At 38.5% G+C, this 21,722-nt stretch overlaps 1 protein-coding gene across 3 annotated transcripts in view; it reads left to right on the top strand.

The window, feature by feature from the left end:
- CDH23 (cadherin related 23) overlaps positions 1-21,722 on the top strand; it is a 1,300,862-nt gene that overhangs the window by 607,850 nt on the left and 671,290 nt on the right. For all 3 annotated transcript variants that reach the window (XM_089677099.1, XM_089677097.1, XM_089677098.1), the window contains exon 10: positions 3,091-3,203. In XM_089677099.1, coding sequence (XP_089533225.1) covers positions 3,091-3,203 — 113 coding nt within the window. The remainder of the gene's footprint in view (positions 1-3,090; positions 3,204-21,722) is intronic.

Here is a 21,722-nt window from a genome sequence, read left to right as displayed (position 1 = left end):
TTGTGACAGCAGGTGCAAGGAGTAGATCCCCCGCCCGTTGTCAAGGTGGGAAATGGGGGGGTGCAGGCAGGGACTTTATAGTAACATGTTACACATTACACCATAAATACAGGTGTAACATGTTACAAAAGGTGAACTTATCCTTCAAAGTAAAGTTGTGTCCTCCAATGAATGCAGAGAAAAGGATTTTATAGTGAATACAAAAATCTTATATGTATGATAGTATAACAGTTAAAATGCACACTCAAAATTACCTTTTGTTAAAGACCAAATTCTTTTTTTGAATAAAAATTTCTTTGAATTTGCAGTCAAAAGTCTGTAATAGGTAACCAAAAAAAAAACTTTGCAGAGTTGAAAAATGTTATTCAAAATGTGAACTAATCTCTTTTCCAAGAAATTTTGTTTAGATGTTGGAAAATGCGTATACGTGTTTTGTTTAGAGCATTGCCCAAACCTCCTCCATCTTCCTATGCATTAGCTTCAGCCATCACCAAGCACTCCCACATTTTTACATCCAAGTTCCTAACCACTTGCTCTCTGGTCATTGTACATAAGCATGGCAAGAGAACATTTTAAAATGACCTCTCTTTTAGATTTAGCGAGCCCTCTAGTGCATACATAAGCCCCACAGTGTGAGTAAATGAACAGTGCAGCTCACTGAATGAATGTATAAAGCCAATGAGAGTAGAAAAAAAAGAAGGTGCTACTATCCATCTAATGCTCATCCCAGGAACTAGGCAGGTGTGTGATCCACAGTTCCTTATCCATTCCAGAATTAAATTAAATTGATTCGTACTACCGCCATTGCTCTAAAATCTTCATTTTAATAAATCGGCCACAGTAAAATCGTTACAGTGAGAGTGGCTCTGTCCCATGTAATCACTGTGACCAATAACTGCAATCATACATTGTTTACACTGGCTGCGATCAGCAGTAGATTTCACTTTTAACTCTTGCAGGGAACTCTGTATGAGATGAAAAGAGATTTCCTGATCGAAGCCAGCACACAGTAAAAAAATAATAAAAGTGTAACCACTACCACAAACACTGAAATACACCCCACTACTGTCATGACCCCTCTGCAGTATATTGTGACCCACTCTGTCCCTGATCTAATCTGTATATGAATCACTCACCTTCTTTATCTTGCATGTCTGATCATTAATCCCTCCTCTCCGTCCTCCCATTAGCCCCTTCATCTCCAATCTTTCTGTGCATGAACTGTACATTTAATGGATCAAATGTACCATTACTAAGCTCCATGTTTTGAAGGCCTAAAAATTGGCATGTATCTTCATTTCTAAAAAAAAGTGTGGCAAAAAGAAAATCAGACCTTGTGTTGTCTACTTTGCAAAAAGGGATCCTTTTTTTTGGGGGGGGGGGTCTTTTTGTTCTGGCATTTTAATTTGCCATGTTTTTTAATAGGATTAAGGGAAATAAAAGATCTCAGTGGGTATTAAACACCACTAAAAGAAAGATCTATCCACCTGCATCGCTACCCCCAAGGAGCCGCTTGTATTATTTTTGCCCAGGTCTCCCCTTGTCTTGCCCCATAGCCAGGCACAAAGTATTTACTGCAGCCAGGTACACACACACTTTCACTCGTTGTCGCCAATGACCAGTCTAGGGGATGTTGTCTTTGGAGTTTTATTGTAGAGCTGCAGATAGGGATTGGGAATTTAGTAGGATACTCCAGAAATTAGAACTATTCACAACTGAGGGCATCTAGCTGATCTTTTGACTAAGCTCTGTTGAAGTCCTGGCTGAAATCAGATAGAAGACTTCTCATTAGATTGTAGAAATAAGTAGTTTAAGAATAAGCAAGGTCCCTTTAGCAGTAGTAGTAGTAGCAGGGCAAAGCTCTTCAAGTACAGGCCTGTTAGGGCAGATGGTGACTGTCCAAAAATAGAAACTGAGCAAAGTCCCATGCAGTAGCAACAGTTGGACAAGCTCTTCAGAACACCAGCCAATGTTCCCTTTTCATAGACCCACACTGACCTTCAAGCACCAGAGGGGTAGCAAGCACACAGAGTCTCCCAGGATCTTTCAGTGTCTGTAATCACAAGTCCAAGGACAGAATGGCAGCCTTCTTCTAGTCTTCCAAGTGACTTTCTCCAGTGGTATCAAACAGATCTTTGGCAGAACAGCTCACCTCAATCAGCATGCTGAAGAAACTGGGTCATTCTGTTTAGCTTCAGGGCATGGCAGCAAGTGCCAGACTAGGCAAGCCTGCCTCCAGCCTGGCTTGGTGCAATCCTCTCCAGGACAAGATGCTAAATCCATGTGCTCACAGACCATAAATTTCACTCCCAGCATGTAATGGGGCCACCCTTCCCTGAAATTGGCTAGGGCTGTGTCCATATTCATGCTGTTCATTTGTCTAGCTGGTACCTATGTTCTGGAAGGCTCTCATAGCTTCTTGAAGGCAGGTGGAACTCAGACAAACTCAACCAGCACCAGAGCATCATGAGCAGACCTGACTAATCAGTTACAGCACTATGTTAAGCAGAATACCTCACTGAATTTACCTGACAACCTCTCTGTTAAGCAGAGAAAAACAGTTATACTTATCCTAACTGTACAAAACCTAGCACCTGACTAGGAGGGTGGTACACATCTATAAAAAAAAAAATAAATAAGATATAACATTCTTTTGGGTATAGTTTTGCATGACTTGAGTAATTATTAGTAAATGTAGCATGGCAACTGAAAACTGAAAAATGGCCTGGACAGGAGGGGAGTTTAATATGCTGGACCTCAAGTGGTTGAAGCCTGTTGTTCAGTAAGTGCCTGAAATCCCATGAACGTCAGCTGGAAATGTGTCTGTATGATCCAAACCAGAGAAGGAAGTGCTGGTTTTAACAATGACTTGTTGTGGCAAACAGCATTTGCTTAACTGTTCCTTAAATGCTTAAATGCTTAAATGGAAGTCCCCTTTAAAGAAAATGTTGTGCCCTATTTTGGGTACTCATGTTATATACTGTATATCTGTAGTGATTGTAATTTATTATGATGTTCTCTACTTTTATGCAAGATGGATAAAAATTGTGTTTTTAATATATATCTTGTGTTTTATTCACTCCCCAACAGGTAATACCAACAGCATATTTGCCTTGGATTACTTCAGTGGTGCCTTAACACTTTTTGGGCAACTAGACCGAGAGAATCCCCTGTACACGTCTGGATTTATTCTTACAGTGAAGGTAATACAATTGAACAGTAATTGCACAGTGCAGATAATCCCAAATAACTACTAAAGATGGACTGTGGTGCAGGAGAGTAAAACCTTTGTACTTCATTATGGATTTTTCCAGTGTTTGCTTTTCATTGATTTTGGGAATCTTTCAATGGAATTCCATTCTGACATGTCTTGTGTCTACAGTGTATAATTCAGTCTTCCCAGCACCCATTTTTGGTCTGAAAGCACAATTTTGATACATCCCTACCACTAGGCAGAAGTCTAGTCTTAACACACTGGGCCTGATGCCAGAAAATGAACACAGGGATTGAAGATGGATATCTGAGACAGATTTGTAGAGTTTGAATAGGACATTCACTAGAAGAGTTTCATGTCAGATTGGTAGAGTTCTGAATTTTATTTCTACTTTTTAGGAATTTCTTAAATATTTCTTCACAGCAAGAACCGAGTGGAACTGGAACAACTAAAACTGATAGTAGTATTAAAGCCTTTGTTAATTATTTTCCTCGAATTACTAGGCATTTAGCCCCAAACACATACTTTGGCTGAAGAGCTTCACGATGAATAAACTTTTAGCCAACATGGATCATCAACATCTCTAATGCACGTGTGTCCCTCAGCTCATTGAGAACAACAGAATGAAGCCAGCCATCAATCTAAGTGGTGCTGGGAGGATGACAAAAGGGTTCCTTCACCGCTGCCCATGCTGTGGGCACATGGCGTGTCCTCGCAACAAGACTTTTCCCCAAACAGGAGAGTACACATTAGGGAGGCTATGCTGGGGCTTCAGGGAGAAACTGCAAGGCAGCATAGCTTCCCTAAAAAGCAAGAGTGATTTAAACAGGTTTAAGGGTAAAAACAGGCAGGAGACAGAAATGGTAACACAAATAACCAATAATGTGGGGTACACTGTTACATCAATGATTATACTTTGAGGGTTTAAAAGCACTTTAACCCATTCACTGCCATAAACATACGTTATACGGAGGTGGCAGCAGGTTGGGTTTACACACACTGGCACAAGCCGCAGCCATTGTCACTGTGGGGTTGATTTACTAAAGGAAAATATGCTGTGCACTGCAAGTGCAGTTGCTCCAGAGCTTAGCAAATGAGGTAAAGCTTCACTTTGCAAAGAATACCCAATCACATGCAAGGAAAATTAAAAAACAGCATTTTTGCTTGCATGATTGGATGATAGAAATCAGCAGAGTTTCCCTTCAGATCTAGAGCAACTGCGGGTGCACTTACTGTGCACAGTATATTTGCCTTTAGTAAACCAACCTCAGAGTGTATAGGTGACAAGCAGACTGCCAGCTAATTGCTTCCATAAACCCCCATTACTATGTCCTCCCGGGAGTGGCATGGCGGGGGCACCAGGTAGAGGGAAGGAAGCCCAGCGAACATCCTTTTGCTGTCCTCTCCTTCTTACTTATCCAGAAGCAACATGTTAAAAGTCACTTCCGGGTCCCTGTGTTACATTCCCCCGCCAGTATGGTTGTGAAAGAAGCTCATGGAACACTATCTGAATTCTAGAAAGACAAATAAACCAAGCGCTAGGTGTCAGTGAAGGAAGGGATGGCTAGCAGCTGACATAGGAAGTAAACCTCTAAAACATCAAGTGGTACATAAACGATAAAAATATGCAGCGCTATAGGATTAAACATAAATGAGTAGATAACAAATACTAGAAAAAATCAGATATGATATGGTGAGAAGCTTCTAGGTTATCAGCTTCCAGCAGACGGACAGGATATATGTAGCCACCTTCAAAGGAGGCCCGGGCTCCCTCAGTATAAGAAAAGGAGCCACAGGCCAGAAGCTTTGATAGTGTAGCAGGGTTTTATTGGTATTCTTTGAGAATGTGCACAGCGCACGAAACGCGTCAGGGGGGTGCCCCCCAGATATCTTCACTCATTGCATGGCCATTGCTGGACGGCCGTGTACATATTCTTACTTTGTAAGTGGTTTTCTACCTTTTTTATTATACCAATAAAACCCTGCTACACTATCAAAGCTTCTGGCCTGTGGCTCCTTTTCTTATACTGAGGGATCCTGGGCCTCTTTTGAAGGTGGCTACATATATCCTGTCCGTCTACTGGCTGATATCCTGGGTAATACCTCATTTGGCTGCTGCTGTTGTCTGTGGATTTCCTGCCTTTGTCTGTCCTGGGAGATATGACACCTAGTGGCAAGTTTTGAGATGACAACTACCTATCCAGTGACTAGAGATGAGCGAATTATTCAAAAATTCGATTCGGCTGATTCGCCGAATTTGCGGGAGAAATTCGATTCGATGCGAATTTAACTAATTAAAAGGGTTTCTAGGCTTCAGAGAGCCTTTATATTAGTACAGAACACTGTACCTTTAATTTAAATGCCCTTGGAGTCTGCTGGGGAAGAGAAATAATACTGTCAGTCAGTATGACATGCAGATGAGTGCCGTCGATCTTAGAATCACCGCACACTTCACTCATTTGGGCAGTCACGGGGCACGACGAAGAAGAAGCAGAAGAAGAATGAAAAGAAGAAGAAGAAGAATGAAAAGAAGAATGAAAAGAAGAAGAAGAAGAATGAAAAGAAGAAGAAGAAGAATGAAAAGAAGAATGAAAAGAAGAAGAAGAAGAATGAAAAGAAGAATGAGAAGAATGAAAAGAAGAAGAAGAATGAAAAGAAGAATGAAAAGAAGAAGAAGAATGAAAAGAAGAAGAAGAAGAATGAAAAGAAGAATGAAAAGAAGAATGAAAAGAAGAATGAGAAGAATGAAAAGAAGAAGAAGAATGAAAAGAAGAATGAGAAGAAGAATGAAAAGAAGAATGAGAAGAATGAAAAGAAGAATGAGAAGAATGAAAAGAAGAATGAAAAGAAGAAGAAGAAGAATGAAAAGAAGAAGAAGAAGAATGAAAAGAAGAATGAAAAGAAGAAGAAGAATGAAAAGAAGAATGAAAAGAAGAATGAAAAGAAGAATGAACTATATTACTATATCAGTCTCTAATGGATGCTGGAGAGTTAAACCCCCTAACACCTGCTGTGCCCATTATGAGGGGTTCCCACCATCCCTGTGCTGAGGTTCTGGGTATGCACACCTGCTGTGCCCATTATGAGGGGTTCCCACCATCCCTGTGCTGAGGTTCCAGGTCTGCACACCTGCTGCGCCCATTATGAGAAGTTCCCACCATCCCTGTGCTGAGTTCCTGGGTCTGTACACCTGCTCTGCCCATTAGGAGGAGTTCCCACCATCCCTGTGCTAAATTCCTGGGTCTGTACACCTGCTGTTCCCATTATGAGGGGTTTCTACCATCCCTGTGCTGAGGTCCCAGGTCTGCACACCTGCTGCGCCCATTACTAGGGGTTCCCACCATCCCTGTGCTGAGGTTCTGGGTATGCACACCTGCTGTGCCCATTATGAGGGGTTCCCACCATCCCTGTGCTGAGGTTCCAGGTCTGCACACCTGCTGTGCCCATTATGAGAAGTTCCCACCATCCCTGTGCTGAGTTCCTGGGTCTGTACACCTGCTCTGCCCATTAGAAGGAGTTCCCACCATCCCTGTGCTAAATTCCTGGGTCTGTACACCTGCTGTTCCCATTATGAGGGGTTTCTACCATCCCTGTGCTGAGGTCCCAGGTCTGCACACCTGCTGCGCCCATTACTAGGGGTTCCCACCATCCCTGTGCTGAGGTTCTGGGTATGCACACCTGCTGTGCCCATTATGAGGGGTTCCTACCATCCATGTGCTGAGATTCCGGGTCTGCCCACCTGCTTTACCCATTATTAGGGGTTCCCACTGTCCCTGTGCTGAATTCCTGGGTCTGTATGTACACCTGCTGTGTCCATTGTGAGGGATTCCCACCATTCCTGCACTGAGTACCTGAGTCTGTACACCTGCCAAAAGAAAGTTTCAGGATTTTGAAGGAGCAAAATACAGTAATACTGGAACAAAAATGAGCTGCGTGGTGGAGTTGCCAGAAGAAGAAGAAGAAGAAAAGAAGAAGAAGAAGAATGAAAAGAAGAATGAAAAGAAGAAGAATGAAAAGAAGAAGAAGAAGAATGAAAAGAAGAATGAAAAGAAGAAGAAGAAGAATGAAAAGAAGAATGAGAAGAATGAAAAGAAGAAGAATGAAAAGAAGAATGAAAAGAAGAAGAAGAATGAAAAGAAGAAGAAGAAGAAGAATGAAAAGAAGAATGAAAAGAAGAATGAGAAGAATGAAAAGAAGAATGAAACGAAGAATGAAACGAAGAAGAAGAATGAAAAGAAGAATGAGAAGAAGAATGAAAAGAAGAATGAGAAGAAGAATGAGAAGAATGAAAAGAAGAATGAGAAGAATGAAAAGAAGAAGAAGAAGAATGAAAAGAAGAAGAAGAATGAAAAGAAGAATGAAAAGAAGAAGAGGAAGAATGAAAAGAAGAAGAAGAATGAAAAGAAGAATGAAAAGAAGAAGAAGAAGAATGAAAAGAAGAAGAAGAAGAATGAAAATAAGAATGAAAAGAAGAAGAAGAATGAAAAGAAGAGGAAGAAGAATGAAAAGAAGAATGAAAAGAAGAAGAAGAAGAATGAAAAGAAGAATGAGAAGAATGAAAAGAAGAAGAATGAAAAGAAGAAGAAGAATGAAAAGAAGAATGAAAAGAAGAAGAAGAATGAAAAGAAGAAGAAGAATGAAAAGAAGAAGAAGAATGAAAAGAAGAAGAATGAAAAGAAGAATGAGAAGAATGAAAAGAAGAAGAAGAATGAAAAGAAGAATGAGAAGAATGAAAAGAAGAAGAAGAAGAATGAAAAGAAGAATGAGAAGAATGAAAAGAAGAAGAAGAAGAATGAAAAGAAGAAGAAGAAGAATGAAAAGAAGAAGAAGAATGAGAAGAATGAAAAGAAGAATGAAAAGAAGAATGAGAAGAATGAGAAGAATGAAAAGAAGAATGAGAAGAATGAAAAGAAGAATGAAAAGAAGAAGAATGAAAAGAAGAAGAAGAATGAAAAGAAGAATGAAAAGAAGAAGAAGAATGAAAAGAAGAAGAAGACGAATGAAAAGAAGAATGAAAAGAAGAAGAAGAAGAAGAATGAAAAGAAGAAGAATGAAAAGAAGAATGAGAAGAATGAAAAGAAGAAGAAGAATGAAAAGAAGAATGAAAAGAAGAAGAAGAATGAAAAGAAGAATGAGAAGAATGAAAAGAAGAAGAAGAAGAATGAAAAGAAGAATGAGAAGAATGAAAAGAAGAAGAAGAAGAATGAAAAGAAGAAGAAGAAGAATGAAAAGAAGAAGAAGAATGAAAAGAAGAATGAGAAGAATGAAAAGAAGAATGAAAAGAAGAAGAAGAATGAGAAGAATGAAAAGAAGAATGAAAAGAAGAATGAGAAGAATGAGATGAAAAGAAGAATGAGAAGAATGAAAAGAAGAATGAAAAGAAGAAGAATGAAAAGAAGAAGAAGAATGAAAAGAAGAATGAAAAGAAGAAGAAGAATGAAAAGAAGAAGAAGAAGAATGAAAAGAAGAATGAGAAGAATGAAAAGAAGAAGAAGAAGAATGAAAAGAAGAAGAATGAAAAGAAGAATGAGAAGAATGAAAAGAAGAAGAAGAAGAATGAAAAGAAGAATGAAAAGAAGAAGAAGAATGAAAAGAAGAAGAAGAAGAATGAAAAGAAGAATGAAAAGAAGAATGAGAAGAATGAAAAGAAGAATGAAAAGAATGAGAAGAAGAATGAAAAGAATGAGAAGAAGAATGAAAAGAATGAGAAGAAGAATGATAAGAATGAGAAGAAGAATGAGAAGAATGAGAAGAATGAAAAGAAGAAGAATGAAAAGAAGAAGAAGAATGAAAAGAAGAATGAAAAGCAGAAGAAGAATGAAAAGAAGAAGAAGAATGAAAAGAAGAAGAATGAAAAGAAGAAGAAGAAGAATGAAAAGAAGAATGAAAAGAAGAATGAGAAGAATGAAAAGAAGAAGAAGAAGAATGAAAAGAAGAATGAAAAGAAGAAGAATAAGAATGAAAAGAAGAAGAATGAAAAGAAGAAGAAGAAGAATGAAAAGAAGAATGAAAAGAAGAAGAAGAATGAAAAGAAGAAGAAGAGAATGAAAAGAAGAAGAAGAATGAAAAGAAGAATGAGAAGAATGAAAAGAAGAATGAGAAGAATGAAAAGAAGAAGAAGAATGAAAAGAAGAATGAAAAGAAGAAGAAGAATGAAAAGAAGAATGAAAAGAAGAAGAAGAAGAATGAAAAGAAGAAGAAGAAGAATGAAAAGAAGAATGAGAAGAATGAAAAGAAGAATGAAAAGAAGAAGAAGAAGAATGAAAAGAAGAATGAAAAGAAGAATGAAAAGAAGAATGAAAAGAAGAATGAGAAGAATGAAAAGAAGAATGAAAAGAAGAAGTATTCCAGTACAGCAAAAAGTGTATCTGCAGAGAGCTCCGCTATTTCTGACAGTTCTCTGACAGTTCCTTCACATTTACAGCGGTTGAAACATTGTATCTGTTTCCGAATAAAAACATCTGTATCCTAAATGGAAACAAATAGATACAATGTTTCAACCGCTGTAAATGTGAAGGAACTGTCAGAGAACTGTCAGAAATAGCGGAGCTCTCTGCAGGGACACTTTTTGCCGGCTGATCGGGAAAAATCCGATTCGCGCACCCGAAGTTGGCTAATATTTGGATTCGGCACGAATCGAATTTTTCCTGAAATTAGAAACGAATTCCACTTCGCCTGGTTCGATTCGCTCATCTCTACCAGTGACCTACTTCCAGAGTACTAGGAGTAGGTCTTAATTACTCCATGCTTCATTTGCATATGCATCCGGTTAGTGCAATCTACTCTCAGTTTATTACCACAAGAGTCACGAGCATTCCAGTCTTCCAGATGCCGATACATCACAGAAGTCACGTTAATACGTTATGATAACCTAGAAGCTTCTCACCATATCATATCTGATTTTTTTTAGTATTTGTTATCTACTCATTTATGTTTAATCCTATAACTCTGCATATTTTTATTGTTTAACTATCTGAATTCTGTTAACTTTACTGTAGGACAAGGAAGACATCATAGATCCTTTAGACACCTGGCATCTCATTAAAGAGAACCTGTCACGAAAAAAATAATCACATATGAGGCTTATTGTCACCTATGGATTGAATAAAAAAATAAAATGCTTTCAGAAAATATATGTTTTATGTAATCTTAGGGCCTAAAATGATTTTTAGACGCGTGTGCAAAAAACACAAAAATGGTTCTGGCAGCGATAGAGTTAAAAAAAAAGCAGAGCTTTTTCTTCCATAGCCGACAATCAGAATTCTTTACCCATTTTCTTTTTTATATTTATATATAAAATTATGTATTTTGGATTTTTATGTATAAGTAGCGCTGCACTAATTATTATATCATTTGCATTTTCTGTTAAAAAGTAAAAAAAAAAAAAAGTCTGTTAAAAAGAGTTACAGTGAATTTTCACAAACTTACAAGTCTGTAGCATGCATGGAAAAGCAAAATTGGTTAAGTCATCTCAAGGGCAATTGACATTGAAAAGGTTATGAAAAGCTGGGAAATATTTAAAGCTGAAATTTAGTCTGCTTAGTGTAATTTACCTTCCCTTTTCCATCTTTTCCCCTTCGACACTTTAATGAAAATGTTTAAATAAAATCTTTCTGATTTCATGACATACCTTTAGACACAATAACATCATCATGAGTGGCTGGTGGAGCTGGCAGAGTGCTGTACATAGCTTCCTGAAAACATCATAACACCCTGCCCCAGTACTCCTCTCAATGGCCCTCAGTCCTGATGTAAGCAGAAGAGTTATGCAAATATCAAAATGTCTTGATAGGTGGATGTCAGCCCACATGGAAGAAAAATATATTTGAAATATATTTTAAAAATATTCTTCCCAAATATATTGACATATATTTGAAACGCTATAATTTTGGCCATATTCAATATCTTTACTTTCGATCTTGCACAGCTGTAGATGATATGCTGAAATTGCTTACTCTGATTTCACTGCACACTGTAAGCCTCTCACTGTAGGTATTAGAAGCTGCATCATGTCAGATACAGCCTGCCTTATTTCCTGGCTGTTGGATGTCAAACATCATCTAGCTTTTTTCTTCATTAGTCTAACTGTCCCTGACCCACACTTTTCATTCATTGGCTTTTAGTTCTATCAGAGGTTCAGCTTCATATGTGAGTGTTACCTAAAGCAGTTTGCATGGATCTGCATCTACCTAGGAGCTCACACTATTTTAGCCCCCCCATATGGAAGAAAAATATATTTGAAATATATTTTTAAAATGTTCTTCCCAAATATATATTGCCATATATTTGAAATGCTGCAATATTGGCCATATTCAATATATGTGCATATATATATATATATATATATATATATATATATATATATATATATAGCATGTTGAAATGCGTTTTGTATTGCAAAATATGAAAAATATTTTTACAATACATTTCAAATATACTGTATGTCTTTAAAAATACAAATCAACATGTTTGGAATACATTTACAAATAAATGTAAAAATATATGTTACAATGACTTTTATATGTTAAAAAAAAATCTGAAGCATATATTTAAAAAATATATATTTTGTATTTTTAAAATATATTTTTTTAAATACAGTCTTCAGATTATTTTTAACATATAAAAAAGTAATTTTAACATATATTTTTACATATATTTGTAAATGCATTCCAAAAATGTAGATCAGTATTTTTAAAGACATACAGTATATTTGAAATGTAGGGTACGCACTGACATCATTTCCGGGGGCACAGTGACGTCATTTCCGGCGTCGGCGCCATTTCTGGAGGGATTGTGGAGCAAGTGGAGCTGCATGCATTTCTTAGCATGAGAACCATGGAAACACACCCATGATATGGGAAAAAGCTGATCTTTGTCATTTTACATGTGAGTGAGCATTTTATTTATATTCATGTTATTATTAAAACTGGATTACACTATGGAGGATCTTCGTTGTTTTTAATGGTATCTTAAACGGTTTTGTGGAATCGAGTACCTAGGAGATAGAAGATATTGGAGGGATCTATCCATATGTTCCATCCTTTGATGATACCTTATTGGGTGTATAAGGTCACCTACATAGCTGTTTGGCCCAGTGGGTCGCATCAAGGAGGTGAGGGGCCATCTTGGCGATCTGTGGATTGACCACACACTGAGTGGCACTGTGATCACCTCACGGAGTTTTGCTGTGATTTTTCACCATCATTGGCATTTATGGACTGCTGCACATAGTATTCATTTTATGAGCACCTAACACTGAATATTTATTGTGCATTCTATATGTGATATTTCCATTTATCTCATTTGTATTTTAGTATAGGTTGTTAGCGCTGCACTATTTTTTGTATTTTTATGTTCTTTCCTTGTGGTTGAGGCGAGTGTGTGCCGCTTATTAATAAGTGTTCCATTGAGCGCAGGAGTTTTTTTCATTATCTATATTTGAAATGTATTTTCAAAAATATTTTTCATATAATTTGTAATAAAAACTCATTTCAACATGCAATGAATATGGTCAAAATTGTAGCATTTCAAATATATGGCAATATATAGATAGAACTAAAAGCCAATGAATGAAAAGTGTGGGTCAGGGACAGCTAGGCTAATGAAGAAAAAAGCTAGATGATGTTTGACATCCAACAGCCAGGAAATGAGGCAGGCTGTATCTGACATGATGCAGCTTCTAATGCCTACAGTGACAGGCTCACAGTGTGAGTCAGCAATTTTGGCACATCATGTACAGTACAACTGTACAAGATCGAAAGTAAGGATGGGCTTTAAAAACATTCTGACTTTTTCGGTTACTAATGAAAGATCATTTCACAGCAAAGCACATGGGCATTCCTACATTGACTAGGGTGGATGACACAGAAAAGACATCTTTTTCTTGTTGTAAATGACAGAAAGATTTATAAATGTTGTCAAGGGCCAAGGTAAGGCTAAACAAGAGCAGGGATGCACAATGAGATTTTGTAAAAGACAAAAGCGTCATTCAAACGTAACTAACTACTGCTCACAGGTAGCACTGCAAGAATATAACATATGCCCCCAAATGCTTCCTTACCGTGTTACACAAAGCAGCTAAATGTTCTAAATCTGATGCTGATTCTGTTGGAGTCTTGCTTGAAACAAATGGTGAATCTGGAATGCTTTAGCTTCATAACCTCATAGCTACCATCTGCACCCTCTGAGCTTATGTCCTAGTAAACTTTGCTGTAAGTAACTAGTTTTGTATTTTAATTTCCAAAATAAATAATAGCTAATGAAAATGAATGTGCAATTGAAACACAAAAGCATGAGCATCCAGGCAGCAGAAGCTCCTATTCCAATTTATTGTCCATGGCACAACCTACCAACTAGTGATTGTAGTGTCTGCAAAATGCATTTGCTTAATACGTTGTGGGGAACTCAGAAGCAATTAAAGGAGATATATGGTCAGTACACTTTCATTTAATAATATCAGCATTGGAATAGCAACACAAACAATAGTTATTTATGAGAATCTAATAAATGTTTACTTAGCAGAAAAATCTCCTTTCATGTTATGAGTGTTGTCTGTTTGCTGGCCATCTCTTTCCACTACTTCCTGGAATACCTGCATGTTTTGCAGCTTCTCCTCTGCTGCTTACTAAGGACTACATATCCCATGGTACCTTGCTGCCTGAAGCTCCACCTCTCAGCGCCTCTGTAGATCTGAAGGCAGGCTCTGTGAAATGTGTGACACAGCAGTGCCTACATACAGGGCATAGCAAATTCTTTTCACAGAATTAACACCTTCCCACCCGCTGTGACCGATCACAGCAGATCACATGTCAATTGTATACAATGGATGGCTTCCTGTCATGCCATCCATTGTACACAATTATGTTGTTAGCTGTGACTGGTCAAGGCAGTCACATGACACAGACAGGGCCAATCAGAGCACATATGTATCATGTGATCAGCTTTGCCCAATCACAGCTAATCATAACAAAAGACTGAATGAATCAGTTTCATTCAGTAACAATGATTGCAAATATCAATGAAATACATTGGTATTAGCAATCATAATGTGTTATATAAAAAAAATTCTGATCACTTGCCCAGAGTAGTTTAATTTCAATAATTTTTATTGATAGTTTTTCAAAAATTTAACAGGGAGAAAACATTTGGTTCAGTATAAATGTAAGCATACAATACAGCTGTATTAAGATGTTACCCCACCTTTTTGCTAGGGTTGGAAATAAAGTTACTGCATAGACATCAGAGGTATGCTAGGGGTGGACTGAACCGTGAGGAGGAGTAGTGAATAATAAGGAGGTAATAAACAGGGGGAGAATAATAGGGGGAGGGTAGCGGGGAGGGGGGAAGAACTTGTGGTAAAATAGGGAAGGAGTACCAGTCTGACGTGGATAAGTAGAGCGATTGATTGTAAGGTATCAGGGGTTTATGGAGCAGTTAGGGTTTTGTAACCAGTTAGACCATAAGGAATTAAACTTATGTTGGGTGGAGTTATTGATGGCCAGTCTTTTTTTCCATTTTGCATTGGAAGTTGAGATCTGAAATTTGCCATTGAAGGGAAGGAGCTGAGGTTGTATTTCATAATCAGGTCGCGAAGGCATTAGCTATGTCCTGCGGGTTTGTGGTTAGGGATCGTGATGATGGAGGATAAACTGAAGATATTTTATTTCTTAGTCGTTGTTGTTTAATCATTTTGATTAGTAAAGAGCTGGCCTTGTTGCTAAGGGATTAGAATGTAGTTTTTGTTTTTTGAAGGTTGAGGTCATATTTATAGAGCAGGAGGGTTCTAAGTTTGTTTCTCTCAGTGGTGAGTTGGGCAGATGTTGCGGAGCTTGGGGATTTTTTGTTTAATTCTTCTTTTGTTTTAATGGAGACGAGGAGTTTGTCGATTTGTTGGTTTCTCTGTTTGGAGATTCGGGAATTTAATTGTATAAGGATACCTCTCATGTACGCCTTATATGTGGACCATAATGTGTATATCGATGTTTCAGGTGAGTCATTTATGTCAAAAAACATATTGTGAGCATCCAATATGAGTTTTTTGTGGTCCGGGTTCTTCAATAAGAATGTGTTAAGTCTCCAGATTCGGGGTGTTGAAGAGTGTTGATTGTCATCTAAGGAGATGGAAATTGGAGCATGATCTGACCAGGTTATGGTACCAATTTTGGAGGATGTGGCATGTTGTAAAGTCCACTTGTCCGTGATGAAAAAGTCAATTCTGTAGTAGGAGAGCTGAGAGGGGGAGTAGTAGGTGTAGTCTTTTTCCGTACTGTGATGGCATCGCCAGATGTCATAGAGGTCATTTTTGTGTAGAAAGACATTAAAAGATTGTTTGGAGGAGCGTTTGCTAGAGGAAGAGTCCAGGAGTGGGTTGCCGATAATGTTGAAGTCTCCTCCTATAATTAGTCTGCCTTGTTTCTGAGCGGAAATAGGGTATTTATTTTGTTGTAGAATTGGAGCTGATTGGTGATTGGTCCATAGATGTTGACCAGGGTGTACAGGATTCCATTAATTTTGCATATCAGGATATGGTAGCGTCCTTGAGGGTCTGCGATTTCTGAAATGAAGTGGTATTGAAGAGAGTCTCTAATGGCTGTGATGACGCCGTTCTTCTTTTTGGGGCTGGTTGCTATATAGATTGGAGAAAAATGATGTATATGAAATTTGGGGATTTTGTTGGTGGCAAAGAGGGATTCTTAAAGGAATAGGACATCAGCCTGCAACGAGCGAGCTTCTTTTTGTAGTAGAGATCTTTTGAACAGTGAGTTGAGGCTATGGACATTTAAGGATAATATTTTAATCATAGTCTTGGATGTAGGCGAGTTGTACGAAGTAGCAGAGGTATTTCATGTTGTTTTGGAGAAGTTTCCAGAAAGAAGAGGTGACGTGGTGGATGCGGTCGCTGGTTTGATGAGGATGTTTCATCTTGTAGGTCGTTATTTCGAATGAGGAGGGGTTGAGTCAATCGACTGGTATAGGCAAGAGGATAAAGGGGTAAAAAAAACTTGTTGAAAACACAAGTGGTATGTGTAGCACTTATTGCTACTATGTAACAGGGGGATTTGAACATATATGACCTACGTGGTAAGTCATGTTGACGAGTAATTAGGTGTACGAGGGTGATCATAATGGAGCCGTCTGCCAGCCATTAGTGGTTGATAGGGTCTCAGCTTGTTGGGTGGTTGCTGGTGGTGGTGATCTTAGGATCCAGACCATTCTGCTTCCATGTGTTGCGTATGGTTGGAGGTGGGTTGGTGGGAGTCCGCTGGTAGGATCTTCCAGACTTTCAAGAGGTCGATGCCTGCTTCAAGAGATTTAATTGTAAAGAGCCTTCCTTGCTGTTTAACAATGAGCTTTGTGGGGAAACCCCATTGGTAGCCAATTCCGTGGTTCCGCAGCGCTTTTGTTATGGTGACATGCTTCTTGCGGTTGAGAAGAGTGGCTTTAGATAGGTCTGCAAATAATTTTATATTTGCTTGGTCTGGTGGTAGTCATACAGTGTTTCTCGCGGCTATCATAATTTTTTCTTTTACATGGTAAAAGTGGATGCGTGCCAGGATGTCCCTAGGAACTGACAATTTTGGTAATCTGAGCGCACGATCTATAGCAAGTTCTACATCTGATAGAGAAGGAATGAGGTTTTTCATGTATTGTTGTAAAAATGGTACTATGGCGTCCGAATTGATGTTTTCTGGGATTCTGCGGAATTTGATGTTGTTCCGCCTAGAGCCGTCTTCAAGATCTGTTAGTTTGAGATTAATCTGTTCTATGTTGGCGCCCTGGTCGGTGTATGCGTCTATTAGGTCGTTGTGAGCTGCGAACATTTCCCCCATTTTAATTTCAATATGGCGGATACGGTGGTCCTGTTGTTGTACCGCTGTTGAAATTTGCGATAGTGTCGTCGTCAGGTATCATGTAAGGTTTGTCGCAGTGAGAGATGCATACTTTTCATAGACAGTTCAGTGATAGGTTGGTCTGAAGCAGGACAATTTTCTATTAAGGATGGAGCAGAAATAGCTGAATTGAGTGTAGAATAGGAAGTGACAGGAGGATTTTCTATGTCCAGCCTATGTCTGGACTTAGCAGGGCTACTTGTGGTGGGAGACAGGGGCGGAGAGGACTCACCAGGGTCTCCAGGGTATAATGCTGCTTTAAGCCTGGGGTCTGTGGTGTGCTCTTGTCTCCGTTCCATCTGTGAGGCTTCTGCCTGTGAGGAGGAGCCGGCGCCATCTTGGCTGCAGGGGCTGAGAGCTGGGAAAAAGCTTGTCAGCTTTCCCGGGTTCCCTGGTGATCTGCGGCATCGGGGCTTATTCCCTGGGGATCCAGTGGAGACCTGCGTCCCCTTATTAGCATGGGGAGAGGTCCGTGCCGATGCTGGGATTGGTGAGTGCCGGGTTATGGGTGGCGGGGATGCGGAGCTCTCTTCACGGAGCTGTCATCCCTGAGCCGGCCGCGCATGCGCCCTCTGCCCAGAGTAGTTTAATGTTACTATAGTAACATTGTATTGCTTTGGTCACAGTGTGCTGAAAAATAAAATAGTAAAAAAAGAAAAATTTTTATAAAAAATAAAAACAATAATAGAAACATTTGAAAAAAAATACATATTCAATTATTATTATTATTTTCACCAAAGAAATGTAGCAGAATACATTTTGACCTAAATTTATGAAGAAATTTTATTTATTTGCAAAATTTTATAACAGAAATGAAGAAAAGTGTGTTTTTTTTCAAACATTTCAGGTGCTTTTTGTTTTATTTAGCAAAAAATAAAAAACTCAGTGGTGATTAAATACCAGCAAGAGAAAACTCTATTTGTGTGAAAAAAATGATAAAAATGTCATATGGGTACAGTGTTGCATGACCGCACAATTGTCATTTAAAGTGCGACAGCACTGAAAGCTGAAAATTGGCCTGGGCAGGAAAGGGGTATAAGTGCCTGGTATTGAAGTGAGGCTAGGTTCTCGCTTGTGGGCTGGTTGCAAGTGCGACAATCACACCTGTTCCTGCTCCCGCAACCACATTGCACTGCTCTTACGTGATGCGCGGGGCTGCTATTCATTCTGAATGACAGCCGCACGCATCTCAGCCCGCAGCACTGTTATTTGTGCGGAAACCAAAGGGAAACCGCATGGTCGAAAAGACCATGCAGTTTCCCTGCGGCCGCATTTTTAAAAGATGCATGCACCTTTTTTGTAGGAAACGTGGGCACAGCAGCCCTTTCAAATGAATAGGCTGCCATGCCTGACAAACGTGGGCCGCACGGCTCGCAGTAGTGTGAACTGAACCTTACAAAGTAAATTTGCAAACTTTAAAATTGTTCAGACTAATAGTAGTAGGCTAGAAATAATTGAAATATAATTTGGAAATGAATATAAGATTTAACATTTTGACCACAGATACCCTTAACATATGCAACCACTTCAACCTTTTAGACTTAATAGATATTCATGTTTCCAGTTAGTTTTTTAAAAATGTTTTTTAAAAACATTTTCTAAAAATGTTGTTTTTTTTATTGCAATATGCAACTATGTCCTTTGTAAATAACATTCAATCAACTGTGGTCTTTAATAACATGTTCAGTATCAGGAAAAGGTACATTTTATTTTCTGACTCTGCTTTAAAGCCTAGGACATTTTGAGTGAGCAGTGAAGCATGAACCCACTCTGTCACCAGCCCACTTGTACTGTAAAGACCATTTCAGCTCTGCTCTCTATCCGGTCGCAGGTTTTTAATTAAAATCAATAGGAGTCTGCTCTGTTTGTTAGAAACACTCTGAGCTGTGCTGGGCATTGGCACTATGGAGCTAGCTACAAATCAGATGCTGCTTAGCAGCCACATTGATTGGGTAGGTCCCAGGCTGTGCCAAAGGTGTACCGATCATTTTTCAGTTTTAGAAGGGGCACCAGTCTTGTAGGGCTAGAAAGTGACACATAATTACAGTACTTGACCTCTGATAAGATTCGCTCAATACTCTATTATCGTCATAGTGGTACTTGAAGTGCACAGGTCTTTTATTTTCTCCCTTTAATTGGAATGGGAACAATACGGAAGTGCATCTCTGTGAATGAGACAGAACATGCACCATCGTGACAGAAAGCAACACGAACATCCTCCCGAAGACCTTTTCCTTATGAAGTTGTCACTGTCATTGCCAAGTCTTGTCTACACAAAGACCAGTTTGTCAGTTCAACAGCAGGAACAGTGGCCTTTTGCTGTTTTTTTTATAATGGATACTAACAGTATATATTTTATTAGACAGAGAAGACTGACTGCTGTCTATGTGTTTTCTCATGAAAATTGAATAACCTGCAGACTGTAGTTATAGTTGCTGGTTAAAAAAGAAATATTATTTCAAATGATTCAGCACATGAAAAACCATCAGCATTATTTGTTATGGTATATTGTATAATTAACATGAGTTCATTTACTGAAAATCATTTTTTTTTATTTTATACAGATCATTTTCTGCATTCTGCTAGAGTTTTTTTTTTACTGTGGGTAGAGTTGAAGAATATTTCTTGTAAACTTTAGGGGGAAGAAAGAAAGATTTTAAATTAAAAATAAAGATTCCTATTTGTGTGTCATTTTTCTTTCTGAAAAGGATATATAGATAAAATTTAAAGGTATTTTAAAAGTGATTTCCCATAAGTAATAATAATATTACAAGTGGAGATGGCAGCTAATTAGGCATCACTTTTTTTAAATTACCCAAGTAGTGGTTAGTCCATCCAGATAGGTATGTCACTTCTGAAGAGATTCCAATAAGGTAAACTTCATACATTTTACATATTATTGCTTTTATTTTGTCATGGTCTTGTAATGGTATAAATTATAGTTGCAGCAGACCATGCTGCTACTTTGAAGTATAGTAGGTCAAGGGGTAGAGTATGGATGGACGTACACAAGAAGGGTTCATCAGCCTTGTGCATTACCTAAGGCACCGTTTATTTGAATATATAAATAGAATGCAATATACTCAAAACCCAGGTGGGTATTAGGTTTAAATACATGAAGCGAAACAAACTCCAACAGGAGACTCAAACCACATTTCTAGGTAGGCATCAGTGACATCACAAAGCAGAACCAGATGCTAATGTGTTTCAAGGAGTAGTGCTCTGAAGAAGATGATATACACCTTGAAACACATTAGAGTCTGGTTCTACTTTGTGACGTTACAGATGCCTACCTAGAATTGTGGTTTAAGTCTTTTGTTTTAATTTGTTTCACTTTATGTATTTAAGTCCGATACTCAACAGGGTTTGTGAGTATATTGCATAATGCACAAGTCTGGTGTACCTTTCTTTCAGTTTCAAGGATCCCCAATATCGGAAGAGGACAAGAAGGTCTGAGATGCACCTTGATTACAATGTGTTTCTGAAACTAGCAAGGAAGGCTGTCACTTTTTTGTCTATGTAAATTGACGCTTAACATACTTGAGCACAGAAGAGGGGATTCAAAGGGGGTGGAAGATGACTATGTATATAGCAAGCAGGCTGTTTTCAGTTTTGCATTTCATAAAAATAAATTATGTAACATAGTTGTTGGAGAATAAAGAACATTAATGGCATGTTTTTGGAGTGTGGATAGAAACTGTAGTACTCAGGAAATCCATGCAAGCACAGGGAGAACCTGTAAACTCTGATGAGTGACCTGGCTGAGATTCAAACCAAGGACCCCTGTGGCTCCCGGCATAAGTAGATGCTGTCTACTAAGCCACTGTGTAAGTAAATGAAATAGTGCTGCGCTACTCAGTGCATAAATAATAAATGGACATATAAATTAATATAAAGATCAAATGTGAAGGATGAATATAGATATAACCCACATCCGAGTGTAAAAGAAAAAATTGCTAACGGCTACAAGTGCAGAAATCATTAGCAAAGTTATTCGTGCAGACCATGTAAAGCAACACAGTGTACTCAATTGACCAGTAATATGCAAGTGAATAAGTGACCAAAAATACATTTATATGTAATAATGTATTGAAAAGCAAAACGTGACACAGTGAATACGTCCCAAAAAGCAGTGAATACGTCCCAAAAAGAATAAATGTAATAGTCCCAAAAACAAGAGCACAATGAATCTTCAGCATAAGCCGTGAGACATCCACTGATCAAATATAATCAATCAATCCTCCACCAGCTAGCATGTACGCTCACCTCCAAACTGCAACCCGCAAGGGGTCATAAAGCATAAAAAGAATTCAAACGATGATCTCAAAAATAGGTGGTCTTCAGTGGTAATAAACAAGACTCCTCTCCGGTGAAGCTGGGGAGCACTCACAGGCATAACTCAGATATAGCCATAGACCTCTTTCACCTCCAGTATCCCCACATGGAGCGAGCCCTGAGGAAGTTACCTGACCCGTGACGCAACACGTAGGACCAAAGCGTAGTGACGTCATTTTCGGTACGGACGGCAGCCGCCATCTTGGTACTCCCAACCACATACACCCATTCTGCAGTTTTATTGCAGTGTTCTTGCCTGTATTGGTCTGCGGACCCCGTTTTTA

This window comes from Staurois parvus, unplaced genomic scaffold, assembly GCF_062004578.1.
Source record: "Staurois parvus isolate SC_StPar_1 unplaced genomic scaffold, SC_StPar_1.0 ptg000177l, whole genome shotgun sequence".
In the NCBI taxonomy this organism is placed as follows: domain Eukaryota; kingdom Metazoa; phylum Chordata; class Amphibia; order Anura; family Ranidae; genus Staurois; species Staurois parvus.
The sequence above is the reverse complement of the archived record's forward strand: the minus strand, read 5'-3'. Positions and strand labels throughout refer to the sequence as shown.